This window comes from Mytilus trossulus, chromosome 6, assembly GCF_036588685.1.
Source record: "Mytilus trossulus isolate FHL-02 chromosome 6, PNRI_Mtr1.1.1.hap1, whole genome shotgun sequence".
Lineage (NCBI taxonomy): Eukaryota > Metazoa > Mollusca > Bivalvia > Mytilida > Mytilidae > Mytilus > Mytilus trossulus.
The window spans coordinates 79,912,939-79,934,436 of record NC_086378.1 but is presented as its reverse complement, the minus strand read 5'-3'; the positions used below and the strand labels follow the sequence as shown (position 1 = coordinate 79,934,436).

General features: G+C 33.5%; 1 protein-coding gene across 1 annotated transcript; it reads right to left on the bottom strand.

Annotated features, from left to right (window-relative positions):
• Positions 1 to 17,555: 17,555 nt before the first annotated feature.
• On the bottom strand, positions 17,556 to 19,433 carry LOC134721962 (histidine-rich glycoprotein-like). The gene is made up of 2 exons (XM_063585303.1): positions 19,340 to 19,433; positions 17,556 to 18,797 (listed from the first exon to the last, which is right to left on the bottom strand). The coding sequence occupies exon 2, from the start codon at positions 18,759 to 18,761 to the stop codon at positions 17,757 to 17,759; it is 1,005 nt and encodes a 334-aa protein (XP_063441373.1). The 5' UTR covers positions 18,762 to 18,797; positions 19,340 to 19,433; the 3' UTR covers positions 17,556 to 17,756.
• Between the last annotated feature and the right edge of the window lie 2,065 nt (positions 19,434 to 21,498).

Below are 21,498 nucleotides of genomic sequence, written 5' to 3'. Positions count from 1 at the left end.
TTCATCTTTTTCTATTTTATATGTACTAACAATGTTCCATTTTTCTATAATTTCGATTAAAATATTCCAAAATCTGAGTAAAATTAGATAGAATTCCCCAAATAAACATTGTCTGATTGGTTGAAGTACTACGGCGTCGATGCTTAGCATAATAAGCCTCGATGTAAAGCACACGCTTCACAGGAAGAAGGAGAGTTTTACAAATAATGTGAATACACAGATCCTCCATCCTATTTTTATTTTGATGGATATGTTGCAGTGTTCATCATTTCTGTTTTGATTCTGCTCACAAAATTCCATTTTTTCTATAATTCCGATTTAGATATGTGGAACCCGCAATAAAAATAGATGGCCTCAATCACGTGGTTTCAATGATTTAATAGCAACGCAAAAAATTCCATTTTGTTACCAATCGGAACTACTCGGCCTTTCTGGTTGCACGAAGTGAATAGCCGAGTAGTTCCGATTGACGATTGTTACATAAGCCAAATCACACATACGATCTTTGCGCTCAAATGTAGTTCTTGGTGAAGTATACAGGTAACTTCGTTTACGAAAATTTATACACACTTTTTCATAAACATGTTATCAGACTTTTGCATATTCACGTTTTTTTTTATGCTGAACTGTAGTCGAATTCAGTTCTATACATTTTTTTTTACGTGAAGCAGTAGGAGTAAGAATATTTTTTCGCGCCAATTTAAGCAGTTTCATCACGAAGAACAAAATTATTTATTGTTATTTTCGTGAAATTTTAGTCATATAGTTTATCAATTAGAGAATTTTTTGTAAGTATTACTTATTCATGTTAAGGTTCTACTGATGTGCTTCTCTAGACCTTTTTGACGGTCCGTTTTATCCCATTTATCTCAATACTATCTCCGATGACAGAAACGTCAACTCGACCTATTCGTGTCGAAAGTGAAAATCCATCTATTTGATGAAATAATTTTTTCTTCAACGGTTCATGCATTATTTTTGTATTATTTGATAACCAATCACATTCACGTTGCATGTTTGCATGAAAATGGTTATGTATTGGTGAATTGTAAGGGCGATGCAACATGCGAGGTCAGTGCGCGATCACGTGACATTATTATTTGTAAACAAACATGCTCCCCGTGTAACACGTGTCTGGATTATCATTTCAAAGTGTTATGAATTTTTCAATCACTATTTTATGATATATTTCTTTTTGTTTTTAGGTTTGCATATTAGTAGTCCAAGTGAATTAGACATAGTTCTGAGTCGTGTGTGGTTTTTTTTTTTATTGAATTAGAAGGTAAGTCTACATAAGTTATATTTAACTTAAGTTTATAAAGATGACTCCACTTTCACTCTATATTTAAAACCCGCATACTAATTTAAACAGCATTTGCTCTGCTTGAATGTTAATTTGCCCCTTCCCCGTCATTTCCCAGTGACGGATCCAGGAATTTTCATATGTGGGGGCCCACTGACTGACCTAAGAGGGGGCCCGCTCCAGTCACGCTTCAGTGATTCCTTATATAAGCAACCAAATTTTTTCCCAAAAAGGGGGGGGCCGGGCCCCCCTCTAAATCCGCCTCTGTTTCCCTTTTAAATTTGCGCAAAAGTCATACTTTCAGTCCATTTCGTTAACGGCTGATTTGTGATTTTACCATCTTAACTGCAATTTTCATATTGAACACATTTGACCATTCAGTATGAGTTCCCAAGTTTTTGACTTATATGAAGGAGGCTTTAGGTCATGTTTTCCTAAACACCTTATTGCTATTTGTCTGTCTGGATTGTTATACCCATAAAATCAGATAGTGATGAATATGCAAGTTTTCAACAATCCCAGAAAATACACCTTATTGCTATTTAGTCCAATCTTGCAAAACCAGTCTCATGTAAAACTTCCTGTTTGGGTCATGCGGCTGAAAATAGAGCGTTTTTCAGTAGAGAGCTGAGGGAGGAAAAACTTAAGAAAGCGATTATCAAGAAACTTTAATATAGTATGATCCACTTTTTTCGAAATTAAATTGAAGTAAAAATTATTTTGTTTTAAGTATTTACGGTAAATTAAAAGGGTTTTCATTAAAAAGTTTTGTGCATGGTGAATTGTTTCAACGGCCCCCAGATAGCTTCAACTGGATGAAAAAGTTGTGTAATGTTAGAACTTATCCGGTATGGAATAAATAGCAATTAGGTGTATTGACATCCATGAAAAAATATAGGAAGTAAGATACATGTAACTCCCCTTTAGGTTTTGATAAATATTGGATATGACATTAAGAAGTTATAAAACTTTATTCTTTGAATATGTAACTAGCGTAACATGCACGCTTAGTACTGCTTTTTATACGTCCGTCAAAGACGGGACGTATAAAGGTATACAAATGTCAGGTGTCCGTCTGTCTGTCCAGCGTAAACATGTGGCACCGTAACTTGAGAACGACTTATCCAAATTTCATGAAACTTAATATAGTTGTTTCTTATGATGGTCACATGATCTGTACTTTTTGGTGATGATTCAAAATTTCATATTTGAGTTATTGAGTATTTATCATGTTTTTTCCAAGTCCGGATCCTTAATTAGTTTCAAAAACCGGAAGTGTGCCATTTGGCCACAGACCACAATTAATTTCTCTATCATTTCTTTTGAACATTTTGTATCATTAAAAAAATTGCACCATGCACTTTTGTCAAATTTTTTGTGTGTCTTATGTATAGCACTAGTCCAAAAATATATCCAAAATTCAGAAAGATTGAAGCAATCACTTTTACAAATAAAGCCAATATACATCCATACCCCTATGGACAAGTCAAGAGATGTTCCGAAAACTGTAAATATGACCTTTTTGCACTTGGCCTAATCACTCATTCCATATCAAAATCAGTTTAAATACAACATCCAAAAAATTATTTCACCTCTGATCTTTCATTTCCACCCAATAAAACAGAGTTCGCGAAAACTTTTTTTGATCCGTCAGTCATAGGACTGACAAAGCAAGATTATATGCCGGTCCTACAAATTTTTTGCTGGTCCTACAAAATCTGTCAATTTTATCCTGAAATAAAATCAATAACTTATTTCAACGGAAATTAACTTTATTTATTATATAAGGTTCCTCCGCCGATCGTTTGCCAGGAACAGCTCCTTGAACAAATTTGATAGGCCACATGTGGCTCGCCGCCTTGGTCAGTTGGTTTGTTTATAATAAAAATCGGAAACCAGTACCGGAAATTACCGGCTTGTACATCTAATGACCAATGAAAAAACGGTCCATCTGATAACCGATGTAAAAAACGTGCCGACATAGGCACTGCAACGGCCGTTTTTGCATCGGTCATTGGGACCGTCACAAGTGGACAACATACTGGTCCGAGCCTCATTTTGGCGGTCAGGACCGACAGGACCGACGGTTTTCGCGAACTCTGATAAAATCTAAGAAATGAGTGGGGAAGGGAAAGAAAAAAATTCAGGAAAAATACACTCTAATGACTAATTAAAAGGAACTACATTCATGAACAACGAACAGTGGGGTCATTAATTGTGGTCTTGGGCCATTTGCAATGTTTTTGAAGCACCTGCTGTGCAAATTTCTTGGATTTTAACCTGTTTGGAATACCTTTTGACATTAATAAAATGTTTTACTGGCTTTCTATGCAAGAGGAAGCAAGAGAGAAAAAATTTGATGTCATTTATCAGAAGCCTGTGTCAAAAACAGGGTCGGTTGATAATTTTTTTTTTTTTTTTTTGAAAGATCCAATATAAAAGTTAAGGTCTGGGCTAAAAACCAGGGTCGGTCGGGTTACCTGAAACACTGATCTTTTTTTTCTCGGCCCAAGGAGAATTGTTCAAATAATGTGAATACACACAACCCCCATCCAATTACCGTTATTTTTGGAAAACAAATAGTGTGATTTGTCAAATTCAGCTGATTTTTTAATCTTCTGGAAAAAAGTGTACATTTTATGAGGGGGGATAATCCCGAGCTTAAAAACACCCGATCCTGGAGTCCCGATAAAGGTCCTATCCCCCCTCTTTTATGGTCATGTCTAAGAATTACTGTTTAATCTTCATTTGGCAAGAATACTTCAATAAGATACCCCCATTTCTACCGTCATACATGTATATGGACCGATCATATGTTATCCTATGTCATTTGAAATTGTGACGCCAAAATGCATTCTACCCCCCCCCCCCCCCCCCCCTTCTTCATAACAACCATCTTGACCATCTTAAATGAAAAAGTTGAGATGTAAAACTATGCTTGAAACACGCATGTCACTCAAACGACTTTAGTAGTCTCCCTGATCAATTACTTACACCAAAGTCAAAGGATAATTCAAGTTTTAAATCGGAGATTTTTCTTGCCCTTCAGAGATGCAAACAGTTTTTTTTTCCTGTCAGACAATGGGGCCTACAGGGTACCAAGTTTTGCCAGACCCATCAAATTTCTGCCAGACCCATATTTTCACTCGAAAATCAAATGAAATTATGCTATTGAACAAACGTTAATTTTGATTTTGTTGATATTATTTTTATTTTAAAATAACCTGTGATTCATAACAATTGTAGTTTTATCAGCCATGACATATTTCCTGAACTTATCAACTTAATGCTTAATAGACCTCCTTCCTAGAGAGCGAATTTCTAAAACAAAAAACATGACGGAAATACGGAGAATTGTTTGGGGCGAGATGGAAAAGGTACAAAAGACTATTACTGAGCGGAAATACTGGTTCCCGGAGTTAGAAAATGCGGGGGAACAGGACATTTACTTTTATTAAAGATGATCGCAATTTTATAAACAAAATACTCTGCCGGGGCCGACGGGGATTTCAGTTTTGGGGGACCCAAGCGGACTTAAATATTGCCGGCCATCAGGTCCTGCACAGCTACGAGTTTTGCTGGACCTGCATAAATTCTGCCCCTTAGGTCCGACGGGTCCGACGATTAGATGCTGATAATTGATTTTCTGTCAAAATCTTAATGAGGTCATTCAAGGTGAATTCCGAGTATTGTGTGATAAGTTAAAGTCCGAGAAACTCGAAAAAAAAGTAAATAAACAAGAAGGAGGAAAATAAATCTTTCTATATGCATGTATTTCTTTCGCCAAATTCTTAAGCAAATGACGAATTTTTATCGCCACAAGTATTATTTTTTCGCTAATTGGGAAAATGGCGACCGCCAGCGAATACCTTGTGTGAGGACACCCTATTAAGCTTGCGCTCGTGTTGTGTTAAAACATTTTTAGTATGCTGAAAAATATCAACAATAGAAAAATAAACAAATAATCGATATTGTAAAATATCATTGGTTGAAGAGCCAATGATTTACATACATGTATATACATAAATATATCAACCATAAAATACAACTAATTTAATTTACAACACAACTGTTTGAAAAAAACCTTTATGTCTCATTCTAGTCCATTCAACTGACAGAATCAGTGTAAATTTCATGAATTCTTTAATGTCATGTACATGTATAATCATGGACTATTCTTTTATATAGCAATATCTGTTAGCCATTTAGAGGTCTTTTGCATTTAAAGTTCAGTTTAAGTGGGCTTATTTTGTTAAAACGAAGTCAATTTCCAGATCATAGTTTACATTTTCTTTATATTTTGCTGTGTCAAAATAACCTCAATATCAAGGACAATTTATAGACCCAAAAAATTTGATCTCCTCTTCTAATTGAAGTAGAATATTTAATGAAGGTGTGTCCACAACTTAGAATATGTTTATATACATGTATGTATAGAAATGTTGTTGAGCCTGTTTTATAAATTGAAAAGGTTACATTTTCCTCCTTATTTCAAAATCGAAGCTTGAAAGTTGCTCCCTGCTGGGAATCTGGTTGTAACATGTACAACAATCAAAGATCAACCCACACTTAACTGAATGTAATTGAAAGACATCTAGAGGTTGATATCAGAGGCAAATTTAGGGGGGGGGGCTGCTTTTTGGGAAAAAATTTGGTTGCTTATATAGGGATTCACTGAATCATAACTTGAGCAAGCCCCCTCTTAGGTCAGTCAGTGGACCCCCACTTAAGAAAATTTCTGGATCCGCCACTGGATATACAGTATCTAACAGAAGATGAAATAGGGAACAATATGGTGAATTTTAGAGATTTATATTATTTCATGTACAAGTGTACATGCATTTGAAATATATCAGATATATTGTTCGATATTTTTTAGTTCTAAGTTCCAAGGTGTCCTAGCTTCCATTTTAGAAATCGGATTTAAATGCTAGTCTATCAGAGGGATTTTTCCTTTTAATTGGTTGTAGATATGGAATCTTATTTCACAATGAAGTCAGATTTGAAAATGACTTTGGGAATGAAGATGTTGTAAAGACTGAATGTCAGTTTTAGTCTTATATACAAACATGTATGTACTTTATAATTTTAGTCTTGCATGTATATAATTATGTGTACAATACATATATCACTGATTCAGTGGCAATGGTAAATAGACACTGACAAGTCTTAGATCTATAATATTTTATAGTTATGAATGTTTTGTCCATTGACTAAAACTAGGTTCTTATTTCCAACAGAGGTACACTCAACATATATGATTATCAATATGTGCATTAAGCAAATTGATAGTTTCTAGCTATATATATATAGATACGGAATGATTATACAACAAGAAAGTTTTAACCTGTGTATATATACTTAAAATATGTTAAAAAAAATCATGTCTTTTTCAGGACTTCCAAATCCAACCATGTAGTATGGAATGTTGTTGAGATATGGTTTTGGTCAATGGATGTTAATGAAGGACCTGTAGTACAAAGTATATCACTGGATTTAGCTCTTTGTCTAAGTGTATTATTAAAGTACTTTGCTTTGAGCTCAGTTCATTGTTATGCAATTCATTCTTTGTGAAATAAAGATTTGACAGAAAACTCTCATGTACAAGGATTTGTCAAAGTAGTACCACCTCTATTTACAATGTAAGTATTAGGGAGATAAAAGCATTCAATTTTGATTTGAACCAAACATATTATAAAAAAAAAAGAACAAATTTACCCAAGAATGCTACTCCCACTACTAGCAATATGATGCTAGGTTGTTTTAATACATCTGTAGACTGTACTGTCTACTTATGGCTCGGTCCTGAGTGTAAATGGTCCTTCAACTTTGTGGGGAAAAAATTATAAGGCCTATCTAGGCTTATCAATTTCTAAAACTATATTTCATTGTACATATTTGAAATTTTTATACAACCACAGAAATTTTTGCAGTTGAAATACATGTAGGTATCCTGTCGTCGTCTTCCCAAGACGGATGGTTTCCAGATAATAACTTCAGTATAAGTAAAAAGGAAGCCATTAAATTATAACATAATATTTATAATCATAAAAGGAAGCTTGGGATTGTTTTGGGGCGGTTATATATATATAGTCCCTAAGGTTTATGAATAAGGGTTCCAAAGGTGCCCAATACACACATTAATCTTGTGTCAGTACAAAAAGTTGTGTATAAGTATTTCAATTGTTCTGAAACTGTACCATGATATTTCATACCATAAGTAGAAGTTTGAGGTCTATTATGTGGGTTATGGGGCTAACAGTAGAGGAATTGAGGGACCAAAATAAACATTTTTGTAGATTCAAGACAATAAATTGGAGTTATCTTTCTTTGTCCAGAATGGTTGTTGAATTAATATTACCTAAAACCATTGCTTTATGAAATCTTCTTTGAAAATTGGAGTTATCTTTCTCTGTCCAGAATAGAAGTTGAATCGACTTCAAATAATGCTATATATACAATATACAATGCAAAATTCACTTTACTACCAACTGATAAATTTAAGCAGTCTTTAATAGCCATTCAGTGATTACAAGCACTTTGATTATCATTCTAGGGTTATCCCCTTTCACAAATGGAAAAATTTCTCAAGTTTGTCTCAACTAAATTTAGTGAAATGTTTATACAATGCTTATTACCGGGACCTCTAAACTCGGTTTAAGTTCAATTTTTAGCAGCTTCACTTTAACAGTTCTTGATTTATGTACCTTTATAACGTTATATGCTAGCGGAGGCATCATCACCATGACTGTATGACATTTACACTTTAATACTTTATGATGTATTAAAATGAGTAGTTGAATAATTACTGTTGCAAACTCCATTAAAAATTTGATTTGAGATCATTTTTATACAACCGCAAAAATTGAAAACTTTTTGGTTGTACATTGGTATCACGTTGGCATCATTGTTTTCATCCAAAGACATTCGGTTTTCGCACTCTAACTTCAGTGAAAGTAAAATAGAAATATATGAAATTTAGACACAAGATTTATGACCATGAAAGGAAGGGTGGGATTGACTTGGGGTATTTTGGTCTCAACAGTTTAGGAATAAGGGGCCAAATTAGCATTGTTCTTGGTTTTTGCTCTATAACTTAAGTATTGGTAAACAGAAGGTCTATGGCCACAGAAGGAGGGTTGGGATAGATTTTGGTAATTTTAATTCCAACAGTGTAGGATTTAGGGGCCAAAAACAGGCCCCAAATAAGCATTTTTCTTGGTTTTTGAACAATAACTTAAGTATAAGTTAATAGAAATCTATAAAGGTTTATGACCACAAAAGGAAGGTTTGGATTAATTTTGGAGTTTTGGTCCCAAGGAATAAGGGGCCAAAATTAAACTTTGTTTGATTTCATCAAAAAATGAATTACGGTATTGTGCTTCTTTGATATGCCAAATCTAACCATGTCCAAATTCTTAATTTTAGGTCCTGTTTTCTAATTGGTCTACATTAAAGTCCAAAGGGTCCAAAATTAAAATAAGCTTGATTTTAATAAAAATTGAATTCTTGGGGTTCTTTGATATGGTGAGTCTTAACATGTACTTAGATTTTTGATTATGGGCCCAGTTTTCAAGTTGGTCCAAATCGGGTCAAAAATTATTATACTAAGTATTGTGCAATAGCAAGAAATTTTCAATTTTGCATTATTCTGCAATAGCAAGAAATCTTCAATTGCACAGTATTGCACACTAGCAAGAAATCTCCAATTGCACAGTATTGTGCAATATCAAGAAATTTTTAATTGCACAGTATTGCACAATAGCAAGAAATATCTAATTGCACAATATTGCGCAATAGCAAGAAATTTTCAATTGCACAGTATTGCCAATAGCCAGGAATATTCAATTGCACAGGATTGTCCCGTTTTCAAATTGGTCTACATTAAGATCCAAAGGGCCAAAAATTGAACTTTGTTTCATTTCAACAAAAATTGAATTCTTAGGATTCAAACGCATTGATCTCAGCAATTTCTTCACTGTCGTTTCCTCAATAACTGCATTAAACAGTTTCTAATCATTATTCATTCAAAACCATTTTATTATACCAATGCCTCACACACAACATATTATAGTATACTGTTGTCTATCAGTCCATCATCCACACTTCAGACAATAACTAGAAAACACTTTCCCCCACTCTCAAGAAACTTTGTTGAAATGTTTATATCTATTGACATTAGCTCCACATCGATTTTATAAATTTTAGAATTTTCATTTCCATGTTATGAAGAGAGATTTTATCCTTAAAAAAGAGAGAATTTTCCAATTTTGAACAATAACACAAAAATGCATCCATCACCTTTAATTAAACTTTGGGGAATTGTTTACACTATTGACCTAAGGTCCCTTTTGATTGTAATAAATTTCAGATTATACATTTCTGTGTTATGAATTTTTATATATGCTAAAAAAAAATAAGGGATTTTATAGTTTTTGGACACCTATAAGTGCAGGAGTTTCTGGCTACATTGAAAACCCATTGGAGGTCTTCAGCTGTTGTCTACTCTATGGTTGGGTTGTTGTCACTTTGACACTTTCCTTATTTCCGATCTTAATTATTCACATAAACACTTCCACATCATTTTATAAAACTTGGGTGAATTGTCTATGTCTGTTGACTTCAGCTACATTCCAAAATTTAAAACACGATCAACAACTACAGGTCCCCAAATAGCCTTCAACAATGACAAAAGCTCATACAGCACAGTCAGCTATAAAAGACCTTAAAATGACATTTAAAAACAAATGCAATGAGAAAACAAATAGACTAATAATTGTACAAAACAAAATAGTTCAACCTTTAAAGGAATCAAGACATATCATGCGCTTAGAGTGCAGCTATTTATTTATTAACAAACTCCATATTCAAACACTCAAACAACTAATTCATAGAGAGGGGTGGAAGTTGAAGCCACCTTTTTTATCAGTCAATGCATTTGAATGAAGACATGTACACATCAACTCAATTTGTTAATACACATTTCCAGTCTAGCTTTCAATACATTTGTAACGACCTTTAACCCCACTGACAATTTGCGTCTGTGTCCATACTTGTTGTATAGCAATATAATATATCCCACAGAAAGTAACCAAAGGTTAGCATGCAATAAATTCTAATATTGCACTAGTGCAATTAGTCTTCAAAACTCATGACGTCATCAACGACAAAATCTTAGTCTAAACCAATTTTTACTTTCTAATATTATATTGCTATACAATAAAAGTGTTATTGAATAAATATTGGGGAATATTAATGCAATAACCCTATATTATTATACCAGCATGCCATGCTTCAGGCACAATACCTGTTTCAAAAATTAAGTTAAAAGTACATATATGTCACTCATTTTCTCAAAAGACGATGATATATATATCATTTATAACATTATCTTAGCTTCACCCGGTGATTTGTTGTTTTTTTTTATGCTTGTATTGCCTTTTATATTTCTTCAATTGTTATATTACAATTCAACATATCATTCTGTACATCATTTACATCATTTTGTATATCAATTTTGACCATCACACTTATTTTTATTCAAATCTTTGAAAAAATCTAACAATACATCTATTGAAATATTTGTATTTCTTTTCTTCGACCTTTGTTAAAAAATTTCCAAAACTCTTTTGGATTTTTTTATCTCATTTTTTTCATTTTTATTCGCATCTCTCTATTAAAATTAATAATATTTTCATCCAGAGCTCTTTTATATACATTTTCTGTCAATTTGAATCTGCTCTTAAAAATGTTTGAACCAAATTTCTTTGTATAATCTCTTTGCTTTACGATAATTCCTTCTAGACTTTTTACAATCTCCGTTAAACCATAGTTTGCTTTCTTGACAATTACGTGTATCAATTACCGGCCTCTGTGTTCTTAAAGTTTGTTCTGCAGATTGCAAAAGTATAGAAGTGACTTCTTGTATAAAAGTAGCAATATCATATTTAACCACAGTTTCAGTATCACTAATGGCATCGAGCATTCACACGGTTCTGATATAACTGTATATAAGCTCAATAAAAAAAATCAAACTATATTTACTAACACAGTAGGTATTAATATATTTAAACCTCTGAAACAAAATGAAGACAAGCCTATTGAAATATATTAATAACCCCAAAAGAAAACGAGGACTTTCGTTCACCAACAAAAAGATTCTAGACCTATATATCAAACACGAGAAATGTGACAAAAATTTGTAGTACCACGTAGAAAACGGGGGCAAACAAATATAACCATCCACTAATAACAAGTAAAATAACACCAAACCGTGCTCCAAGAAAAATTCATAACATAAATGGAGTAGAAAAACAAGTTAAAAATCTAAAAACAAGACACGGCTGCTGGACCAGACAACATCAAACCAATTATACTGAAAGAGCTAACCAGTGAAGTTGCTTCGATCTTAAACATCATTTAATATTTTTCTATATTGATGTAAGACCAGAAGAGAGTATATGTGATGAGTTTTACAAATTTTATGTAAACCAACTTTGAACAATTTTGTAGACTTTTGATAAAAAAACTAGAGACTCTAAAGAGCCTGTGTCGCTCACCTTGGTCTATGTGCATATTAAACAAAGGACACAAATGGATTCATGACAAAATTGTATTTTGGTGATGGTGATGTGTTTGAAGTTCTTACTTTACTGAACAATTTTGCTTCTTACAATTATATCTATCATGAACTTTGCCCATTAGTAACAGAGAACTATATTTGGTAAAAATTTACATAAATTTACCAAATTAATGAAAATTGTTAAAAATTGACTATAAAGGGCAATAACTCCTTAAGGGGTCAATTGACCATTTAGGTCATGTTGACTTATTTGTAGATCTTACTTTGCTGAACATTATTGCTGTTTACAGTTTATCGCTATCTATAATAGTATTCAAGATAACTAAAAACGGCAAAATTTCTTTAAAAATTACCAATTGGAGGGCAGCAACCCAACAACCAGTTGTCCAATTCATCTGAAAAATTCAGGGCAGATAGATATTGACTTGATTAACAATTTAACTTCTTGTCAGATTTGCTCTAGATGCTTTGGTTTCATAGTTATAAGCAAAAAACTGCATTTTACCCCTATGTTCTATTTTTAGCCGTGGCGGCCATCTTGGTTGAATGGCCAGGTCATCGGACACATTTTTCAAACTAGATACCCCAAAGATGATTGTGGCCTAGTAGTTTCAGTGGAGATTTGGTAAAAGATTACTTAGATTTATGAAAAATGGTTAAAGATTGACTATAAAGGGCAATAACTCCTAAAGGGGTCAACTGACCATTTTGGTCATGTTGACTTATTTGTAAATCTTACTTTGCTGAACATTATTGCTGTTTACAATTTATCTCTATCTATAATAATATTCAAGATAATAACCAAAAACAGCAAAATTTCCTCAAAAATACCAATTCAGGGGCAGCAACCCAACAACCGATTGACCGATTCATCTGAAAATTTCAGGGCAGATAGATCTTGACCTGATAAACATTTTTATCCCATGTCAGATTTCCTCAAAATGCTTTGGATTTTGAGTTATAAGCCAAAAACTGCATTTTACCCCTATGTTCTATTTTTAGCGGTGGCGGCCATCTTGGTTGGTTGACCAGGTCACGCCACACATTTTTTAAACTAGATACGCCAAAGATGATTGTGGCCAAGTTTGGATTAATTTGGCCAAGTAGTTTCAGAGGAGAAGATTTTTGTAAAAGATTACTTTAATTTACGAAAAATGGTTAAAAATTTACTATAAAGGGCAATAACTCCTAAACGGGTCAACTGACCATTTTGGTCATGTTGACTTATTTGTAGATCTTACTTTGCTGAACATTATTGCTGTTTACAGTTTATCTCTATCTATAATAATATTCAAGATAATAACCAAAAACAGCAAAATTTCCTCAAAATTACCAATTCAGGGGCAGCAACCCAACAACCGATTGACCGATTCATCTGAAAATTTCAGGGCAGATAGTTCTTGACCTGATAAACATTTTTATCCCATGTCAGATTTCCTCAAAATGCTTTGGTTTTTGAGTTATAAGCCAAAAACTGCATTTTACCCCTATGTTCTATTTTTAGCGGTGGCGGCCATCTTGGTTGGTTGACCAGGTCACGCCACACATTTTTTAAACTAGATACCCCAAAGATGATTGTGGCCAAGTTTGGATTAATTTGGCCAAGTAGTTTCAGAGGAGAAGATTTTTGTAAAAGATTACTTTAATTTACGAAAAATGGTTAAAAATTGACTATAAAGGGCAATAACTCCTAAACGGGTCAACTGACCATTTTGGTCATGTTGACTTATTTGTAGATCTTACTTTGCTGAACATTATTGCTGTTTACAGTTTATCTCTATCTATAATAATATTCAAGATAATAACCAAAAACAGCAAAATTTCCTCAAAATTACCAATTCAGGGGCAGCAACCCAACAACCGATTGACCGATTCATCTGAAAATTTCAGGGCAGATAGTTCTTGACCTGATAAACATTTTTATCCCATGTCAGATTTCCTCAAAATGCTTTGGTTTTTGAGTTATAAGCCAAAAACTGCATTTTACCCCTATGTTCTATTTTTAGCGGTGGCGGCCATCTTGGTTGGTTGACCAGGTCACGCCACACATTTTTTAAACTAGATACCCCAAAGATGATTGTGGCCAAGTTTGGATTAATTTGGCCAAGTAGTTTCAGAGGAGAAGATTTTTGTAAAAGATTACTTTAATTTACGAAAAATGGTTAAAAATTGACTATAAAGGGCAATAACTCCTAAACGGGTCAACTGACCATTTTGGTCATGTTGACTTATTTGTAGATCTTACTTTGCTGAACATTATTGCTGTTTACAGTTTATCTCTATCTATAATAATATTCAAGATAATAACCAAAAACAGCAAAATTTCCTCAAAATTACCAATTCAGGGGCAGCAACCCAACAACCGATTGACCGATTCATCTGAAAATTTTAGGGCAGATAGATCTTGACCTGATAAACATTTTTATCCCATGTCAGATTTCCTCAAAATGCTTTGGATTTTGAGTTATAAGCCAAAAACTGCATTTTACCCCTTTGTTCTATTTTTAGCCGTGGCGGCCATCTTGGTTGGTTGACCAGGTCACGCCACACATTTTTTAAACTAGATACCCCAAAGATGATTGTGGCCAAGTTTGGATTAATTTGGCCAAGTAGTTTCAGAGGAGAAGATTTTTGTAAAAGATTACTTTAATTAACGAAAAATGGTTAAAAATTGACTATAAAGGGCAATAACTCCTAAACGGGTCAACTGACCATTTTGGTCATGTTGACTTATTTGTAGATCTTACTTTGCTGAACATTATTGCTGTTTACAGTTTATCTCTTACTATAATAATATTCAAGATAATAACCAAAAACAGCAAAATTTCTTCAAAATTACCAATTCAGGGGCAGCAACCCAACAACCGATTGACCGATTCATCTGAAAATTTCAGGGCAGATAGATCTTGACCTGATAAAAACATTTTTACCCCATGTCAGATTTGCTCTAAATGCTTTGGTTTTTGAGTTATAAGCCAAAAACTGCATTTTACCCCTATGTTCTATTTTTAGCCGTGGCGGCCATCTTGGTTGATTGACCGGGTCACGCCACACATTTTTTAAACTAGATACCCCAATGATGATTGTGGCCAAGTTTGGTTTGATTTGGCCCAGTAGTTTCAGAGGAGAAGATTTTCGTAAAAGTTAACGACGACGGACGACGACGGACGACGGACGCCAAGTGATGAGAAAAGCTCACTTGGCCCTTCGGACCAGGTGAGCTAAAAAGACTTCATTGAAAGATCCGTTCGATAAATTGATGTGCACCACCTGTACATATGACAGTCACATTTAACAATAGTGGGAAATCATTTACCCATTTGACGTACAAGTCCTTATAAATTTCCTCAAAACTGTCTCGCCTTGACAGAGTCAAAAAGCGAGACATAGGTATGCTGTTTCCGGCGTCGGCGACGGCGACGGCGTCAACAATGTATTAGTTTGTGATTAGGTCTAGTTTATGGTGAACCACATGTTATAGGGCAACCATATTTGGTAAGCAGTTATATAAGCATTGGCACATCTCATTTCCATGGAGATTATTAGGACCTGCCCCCTCAGTCATGATCTATTGACTTCGAAACTTTTGCTTATTTTACATGTATTAGTTTATGATTAGGCCAGTTTTTGGGGAACAACAAGTGGTAGGTCAATGATATTTGGTATGCAGTTGTATAAGCATTGGTATATCTCATTTCCATGGAGATAATTTGGCTACGCCCCTTAGTCATGGTCTATTTACTTTGAAACTTATCTTAGTTTACAGGATGATGTATTAGTTTGTGATTAGATCAGTTTAAGATGAACTGCTAATGTTTAGTCAATGATATTTGGTATGCAAAATGTGTTTGCTTTTGCAAGTATTGTTTCCATGGAGATCATAATATATCCCCACCCCCTCTTCGTGGTTCATTGACTTTGAAACTTTTACACAGTAATGTTTACAAGTTAATGTTTCTAATTAGGTTTGGGAACGACTTATAATAAGTCAATGGTATTTGGTATGCAGTTGTATTAGCACAGGCTCGTCTCATTTACATGGAAATTGTCATACCCAACTATATCAGTCCTATTCAGGACCGATAACTCTGTCGATAGATATTATACGGTATACAATATTGTTAAAACCTGATCAATCGTATCATACGTCTCTGCTGGAATTTATACAATAACTCTTTTTTTAACACAATTTAAACTTTATATCGAGTCATTGCCTGGATTTAGCTTTAAATATTGAATTAAAAAATAAATAACAATAGAATCATATTCAATGATCGAAATTCATTTAAATTAAAATTTGAATCAGAATATTTCTTTGAAATAATTATAGAAACAAATAAATATTTGAATGCGTTTTAAGCAAAAAAAAAATTTTAAAGAAATTTTCATAATAATAAAATTCTTCTAAAGTTTATTATGAACCATACGTCTTCTGATTTGACACGGGAAGGAGAATATATTTATTTGTACATTTATGAAAACTTTTGTATATCACAAAATTTAAACTCTGGCAATACATGTATACACACTGACAGGATGTTGAATGTCACCTGGTTGCTTTTGGTTTGCACGTCTACCTGACAATATATTATGATGTAACATTTAACCCAAGTTAGATTTCACCTGTTCGGTCAAGGAATGTAAAGGTATAGAATATTTATCTATTATAATTGGACATCGTTTTTTTTTCTCTTAGGATGAAAATTTTTTTTTTGTTCTAAAAGAAATGTTTAATATATTTCTAAAGAAAAAGAAAATATACAGAAAACTTTTTAAAAATTTTTTTTAAAAAGAAGAGAAATTTTTTTATTATAGATATTGTAAACTATTTTCTGGTAATAGTATCGCCTGGATGATTATCTGTCAAAATAAATGTTCCTGTGTCACACTTAAAATATTTTTTTTTATTGAGAAAAGTTATTTTGAAATCAATGATATCGAAATATCACTAAAGGAAAATGACAGAAACATCAGAGATTCTTTATGAAAAATTATATATAATCTAGGAAAGTCTTACTATAATAAAAATCATTGATTTGATGCAACATTTCCATATGATACATCAGCCGCCATTTTGAAAAATCTCGGAAAATTCCCTTTTTTAAATCGATGTTTGACCGAAATTGTCCTGAAATTAAACTGTTTTAAGTAGTATTTTTTGCGAGCTATATGTTTGAATATACTTGATCGATTTGCAAAGTTTGTGTTTTATTTACAGAATTTCTTTATTTGTTGTAAAAGTAGACATGGGTATCGGTAATTTAGCATTGAGTCAACGGAGAAATGACGAGAAAAAGTGCATTTTTTACGATGTCGATTTGACCGAATTTAATCAAAAATTAAACTGTTAGGACCAACATTGTTTGATAGAAATATATTTGAATATCAAGGATTGATTTGCAAAAGTATGAAAACGGATCAGGTTTGTGGGAAAATTAAACTTTATTGAAGCATATATGCATTTTATATGGGGAAATATAATACAAAATGGCGGCTATTATACGTCACAAAAGTCACGTGATGTCTAACTTAGTTGGATATGTTAGCCATGTAACTCAGTCATGGTTCATTAACTTTGAATATTTTCATAACTTGATGGTAAGATGTTAAAGTATTGCTATTTTGATTTCAACATTTGCATAATAAAAATAACAAAAGAAAGGCGAGACATATCTCTGTGATATCAGTTTATTTTACATAATTTTCAGTATAGATTGTGTTTCATTCGTGTCCTCTGTTTGTTGTCTGTTATTTTCATTATTTGCATCTTTTGGTAGTATATTTTCTTCATTTAATTTCCCCTGTTAGTTTATTGTCCTTCCAATCATTTGCCTCTGTTGGTCGTGTTTCCATTGTATTACTTTCCTCTTTTTATTGGTTTTCCTTTCCACTATTTACATCTGTTGGTGGTGTTTCCATGATATCATTTTCCTTTTGTATTTCCTTTAAATATGCTATCTTCACATCATCTTTCTCTTTTGGGTGTACTGCTTTTACATGGATTGAATGTGCTTCTTTTACATTATGCTCCTTCTTTGGATGTGCTGTTTCCACATGGTGTGAATGTGCTTCTTTTATATCATGCTTCTCCTTTGGGTGCGCTGCTTTAACATAATGTGAATGTGCTTCTTTTATATCGTGCTTCTCCTTTGGGTGCGCTGCTTTAACATGGTGTGAATGTGCTTCTTTATCATCATGTTTCTTCTTTGGATGTACTGCTTTAACATGGTGTGAATGTGTTTCTTTTATATCGTGCTTCTCCTTTGGGTGCGCTGCTTTAACATGGTGTGAATGTGCTTCTTTTATATCGTGCTTCTCCTTTGGATGTGCTACTTTTACATCGTGTGGATGTGCTTCTTTATGTTTCTCTTTTGTATCCAGCGCTTTTACATCGTGTACATCTTTTGCTTGTGATTTCTTTAAATTGTGTATTTCCATAAGATGTGTCTCTATTTCATCATCATTGAGTGTCGTTTTTGGATGCGTCTTCTTAGCATGGTGTTTCTCCTTTAGAAGTGCCTCCTTTGTATGCATTTTTTCTTTTGAATGTGTAGCTTTTTCATTTTTCGTCTCTTCAGAATGTGTTTTTTTGTGGGTATCTCTTGGGGTTTCTTTCTCTTCGTTTTCTTCTTCTTCTTTCTCCAACTGAAAAGCTTCCTTTCTCGAAACATGGGAATCAGTTGAAAGATGTTTTAGTTTAGCTGGCACCTTTTGAACGTTTGGATGGTATATCGGTGAATGTTTCTTTTTTGGCGTATATTTCTCTTTGTTATATGTGTTAGTATTTCCCGGCTTATGATTGACATTAATCTTTTTTGACGCATGCGGGCCGTCCAGAGGACCTTCTGAATTTGTAGAAGAAAATTCCTTCTCCATATCGTTGATTTTTTCAATTTTGTGTCTTCCACTTATCTGCAAAAAATAGTCAACTGTTCAAACTCTAAATAAAGACAATAATTCAAATCGGGGTTCTTTGTACCCCGTTTACGATAGGAAGGAACCATTAGTGTTTTTCGATATGTGGCGTCTGTAAATTATGCTGTGTCATATCGCGATCGCATTATGCGTGAAATCAGTATGTTATTGGGTTAGAGTTTTGGTTTACAGTAGTTAACCTAGAATTCAATATGAGGCGACCTTTCTGACATATGCTAAATACCATACGATGACCTATGACTACTTTGTCATTTGGTCTCTGGTAGAGAGTTGTACAAATATTTGGTGCCATTTGCCCATGCGATATGCACAATATTTGTTATAGACATGGCCTTAGTTTTTTTGTGTAAAAGGTACCCCCTAAAAAATGAAAATGCAACGAAACTAGCTGCAGGCTGACTGAAGTATCGCAAGAAACAACAAATTCATTGGATAAGTTATAACTTATATAAATGTGAAACGAGGAGTTGCACAGAAATTAAAGTATATATATACGAAGCATTGAACTTTTAACTCACCTTTGACTTGTCTTTTGTGCTGTACAGTAGTGATTTCAAATTATGTCACAGAAACACAACGTCACACATTTATTTTGCGTAACTTACGTTGTCGTATTCCCGAAAAACCATTCACCTTGTAGACAGTCACACCAACAGCGATTGATGCATGCGTATCAAAAAGTAGCAAATATTACCAGGAAATAAAATACTTGAGTAGAAAAAATATATCAATGCTGTGTTAAGTGGCATACCATGCAAAATTGACGGATATTATAGTTGGCTACTATTAAAAACAAACGGCTTTCCAAGTTATGCAAAAAAATGTCTTGTTAGTTATTGGGCTTACATGAAACTCCTGCACGTTTCTTACTGATGCAAGAGCAAGAGATTAAAGACTTACAAAACTTCCCTATAATCAAAAACAATTTTTTGGAAAGAATTCAAATATTCATGAAACTGAGAATCGAATAAGATAAACATTATCCAACTTAGTGAATTTCAGATGTGAAGCGCGATGATTTGTTATTGATGGCGCATTCTGTTACAAAATGTTGAGCGTTCTACATTAAACCGTTGTTTTTCTCGTTTGAAAGGTTTTACACTAGTATGTTTAGGGCCCTTTACGTATAGCTTGCTGTTCGGTGTGAGCGAAATGCGAACCATTTAGGTCACGGAAATTCCAAAATATGGCATCAGTAAGGAGAGTTGTGCAAATAATGTGAATACACAGAACCCCCATCCAAATTTTCTCCAGCTAAAAGTATTCATCTTTTTCTATTTTATATGTACTAACAATGTTCCATTTTTCTATAATTTCGATTAAAATATTCCAAAATCTGAGTAAAATTAGATAGAATTCCCCAAATAAACATTGTCTGATTGGTTGAAGTACTACGGCGTCGATGCTTAGCATAATAAGCCTCGATGTAAAGCACACGCTTCACAGGAAGAAGGAGAGTTTTACAAATAATGTGAATACACAGATCCTCCATCCTATTTTTATTTTGATGGAAATGTTGCAGTGTTCATCATTTCTGTTTTGATTCTGCTCACAAAATTCCATTTTTTCTATAATTCCGATTTAGATATGTGGAACCCGCAATAAAAATAGATGGCCTCAATCACGTGGTTTCAATGATTTAATAGCAACGCAAAAAATTCCATTTTGTTACCAATCGGAACTACTCGGCCTTTCTGGTTGCACGAAGTGAATAGCCGAGTAGTTCCGATTGACGATTGTTACATAAGCCAAATCACACATACGATCTTTGCGCTCAAATGTAGTTCTTGGTGAAGTATACAGGTAACTTCGTTTACGAAAATTTATACACACTTTTTCATAAACATATTATCAGACTTTTGCATATTCACGTTTTTTTTTATGCTGAACTGTAGTCGAATTCAGTTCTATACATTTTTTTTTACGTGAAGCAGTAGGAGTAAGAATATTTTTTCGCGCCAATTTAAGCAGTTTCATCACGAAGAACAAAATTATTTATTGTTATTTTCGTGAAATTTTAGTCATATAGTTTATCAATTAGAGAATTTTTTGTAAGTATTACTTATTCATGTTAAGGTTCTACTGATGTGCTTCTCTAGACCTTTTTGACGGTCCGTTTTATCCCATTTATCTCAATACTATCTCCGATGACAGAAACGTCAACTCGACCTATTCGTGTCGAAAGTGAAAATCCATCTATTTGATGAAATAATTTTTTCTTCAACGGTTCATGCATTATTTTTGTATTATTTGATAACCAATCACATTCACGTTGCATGTTTGCATGAAAATGGTTATGTATTGGTGAATTGTAAGGGCGATGCAACATGCGAGGTCAGTGCGCGATCACGTGACATTATTATTTGTAAACAAACATGCTCCCCGTGTAACACGTGTCTGGATTATCATTTCAAAGTGTTATGAATTTTTCAATCACTATTTTATGATATATTTCTTTTTGTTTTTAGGTTTGCATATTAGTAGTCCAAGTGAATTAGACATAGTTCTGAGTCGTGTGTGGTTTTTTTTTTAATTGAATTAGAAGGTAAGTCTACATAAGTTATATTTAACTTAAGTTTATAAAGATGACTCCACTTTCACTCTATATTTAAAACCCGCATACTAATTTAAACAGCATTTGCTCTGCTTGAATGTTAATTTGCCCCTTCCCCGTCAT